Genomic DNA, 722 nt, shown 5'->3' on the forward strand with positions numbered 1-722 from the left:
CCATCTGTAATGAGATCTGGCGCCCCCCTCTGGCGTGTGGGCATACATGGAGGCAGAGAGTTGTATACATAATAAATAAATCTTAAAAAAAAAAAAAGACAGCAAACTCAAGAGGGCGGTGGTGGGCACCCTTAATCCCAACACTGGGGAGCCATAGACAAGAGGCCAGCCTGGTCTACAAATCTAGTTTCAGGACAGCCAGAGGAGGAAAAAAACAAAAGCTAACAAACACAAGGTACTCTTAGGCACACAGAGCTAATCAATCACAGAACTCCTTCCCACTAAGATCCCTTGTGTGTGTGGTGGTGCGGATCTTAGAATTCCTTTTAGCTTAATACTCCAAGAAGCTACTGGTTAAGTGACTAGATGTAGTAGGTGACACGAAACCCATTTGCTACCACAGGCATAGGTAGGTTCTAGAGAGGCTGTTTCACATGCTCGGAAGTATGGGCAGACGGCTGCAAAGAGCAGACAGCACACAAACCACGACCATCATCCAAGAAAGCCCCCTTTCACCTTGATCCCAGAGCTGCTCACGCAGAACACTTGAGAGAACGTTCGATGAGAGGCTCAGGTAGGAAGCCAGTATTTGTAGGGCCTGGACACGCACAAAGTACCAAGCCTTGGATGACTTCTGGAGGGCAGGATTCCTAAGGACAGACAGCAGTAGAGAAACACCTTCAGTCACCTGGGAGAGACAAAAAGTTAGGTAAGAGTTAAAT

The 722-nt window shown here is 47.4% G+C and overlaps 1 protein-coding gene across 1 annotated transcript in view; it reads right to left on the reverse strand.

The window, feature by feature from the left end:
• The window catches only part of Espl1 (extra spindle pole bodies like 1, separase), a 25,393-nt gene that overhangs the window by 9,460 nt on the left and 15,211 nt on the right, over positions 1–722 (reverse strand). Inside the window, exon 13 of the mRNA XM_005353819.1 lies at positions 517–688. Coding sequence (XP_005353876.1) covers positions 517–688 — 172 coding nt within the window. The remainder of the gene's footprint in view (positions 1–516; positions 689–722) is intronic.

This window comes from Microtus ochrogaster, chromosome 15 (genome assembly GCF_000317375.1).
Source record: "Microtus ochrogaster isolate Prairie Vole_2 chromosome 15, MicOch1.0, whole genome shotgun sequence".
Lineage (NCBI taxonomy): Eukaryota > Metazoa > Chordata > Mammalia > Rodentia > Cricetidae > Microtus > Microtus ochrogaster.